Source organism: Trichinella spiralis (genome assembly GCF_000181795.1).
Source record: "Trichinella spiralis strain ISS 195 chromosome Unknown Scfld6274, whole genome shotgun sequence".
Classification (NCBI taxonomy): domain Eukaryota; kingdom Metazoa; phylum Nematoda; class Enoplea; order Trichinellida; family Trichinellidae; genus Trichinella; species Trichinella spiralis.
In genome coordinates, this window is record NW_003533213.1 from 1 (window position 1) to 1,020 (window position 1,020).

Below are 1,020 nucleotides of genomic sequence, written 5' to 3' on the forward strand. Positions count from 1 at the left end.
TACATGAAAATAAAGTGAAACAGCAGAGTGGCCCCGGGAAATCGTGCTGGTCCCATAACCCAGAGGTCCGTGGATCGAAAGCACGCTCTGCTATCCCTTTGCTTGGCATTTTTAAGTGTTGATTGAGAATTTATTTCTTTTAATTTATAACTCATGTAATAATAATTCTGTAAAGTCAATGCCAATAATTCTGTATTAGTTATTCTCAGTCATGTTGACAATTAACACATGAACAAAGAAAGCAGATTGCTTATGTAATTTTGCAGTATGATATAACAGTGGATTTTTTGTATTCTAGCGTTTGCTTCAGAAATTCCTCAATTTACCATGGATTACCATTTCTCGCCATTTCATATTTCATCGTATATTTTCATGAATTTACATGATTCAGCTTTTTATGAATAGAAACCTCAATTTAAATATGTAGGTGAACTCTTGTTATCAGAACCTGCGTTTTGAAGCAGACTTATAATTTATTAAACAGGAAACTATAAAATTATTAAAAAATATTATAGTAAATACCTGCCAAGAAAATATTCATATCATGTACTCCTTGCTAGTCTATTGTTGCATACCCGCATATGCATCTCATATTTATATTTACGAAAAACTAAAATGAAATAAAGAAAAGCATCAGTAGACATGAATGCACTGTTTATTTGCATAAATATAAACTAAAAATCAAAACAATATTATGTTTGTCGAATTACATCAACCAAAGTTCCTGATTCACAGTACAGTACCTCTGCAAAAATAGAATTATCCTTGACAACGAAAATGAAACTTTCCTTTGCTGCTTTTATTAAATAGCATTCTTTTGTTAGAAAATAATTGATCGCCATGCATTGATCATTTAGAATGCATTTTAATAAGCATACTTGAAAATTGCTGACATCTTTATTGATCGTTATTACTTCCCAGGATGTTAAATTCTTTTCCTTGTAAATTTCGGCGGCACAAATTTCTTGAGTTTCTTTAAAATAATAAAACAGTGGCTCAGCATTGCGTTTTCGCTCATCA

General features: G+C 31.2%; 1 protein-coding gene across 1 annotated transcript; it reads left to right on the forward strand.

Moving 5' to 3' along the window:
- Nucleotides 1-23: 23 nt before the first annotated feature.
- On the forward strand, nt 24-122 carry Tsp_15065 (conserved hypothetical protein; the record flags this gene model as incomplete). Its single annotated transcript, XM_003366265.1, has 1 exon — nt 24-122. A coding segment is annotated over one exon (99 nt), but the record flags the coding sequence as incomplete, so codon positions are not given.
- Between the last annotated feature and the right edge of the window lie 898 nt (nt 123-1,020).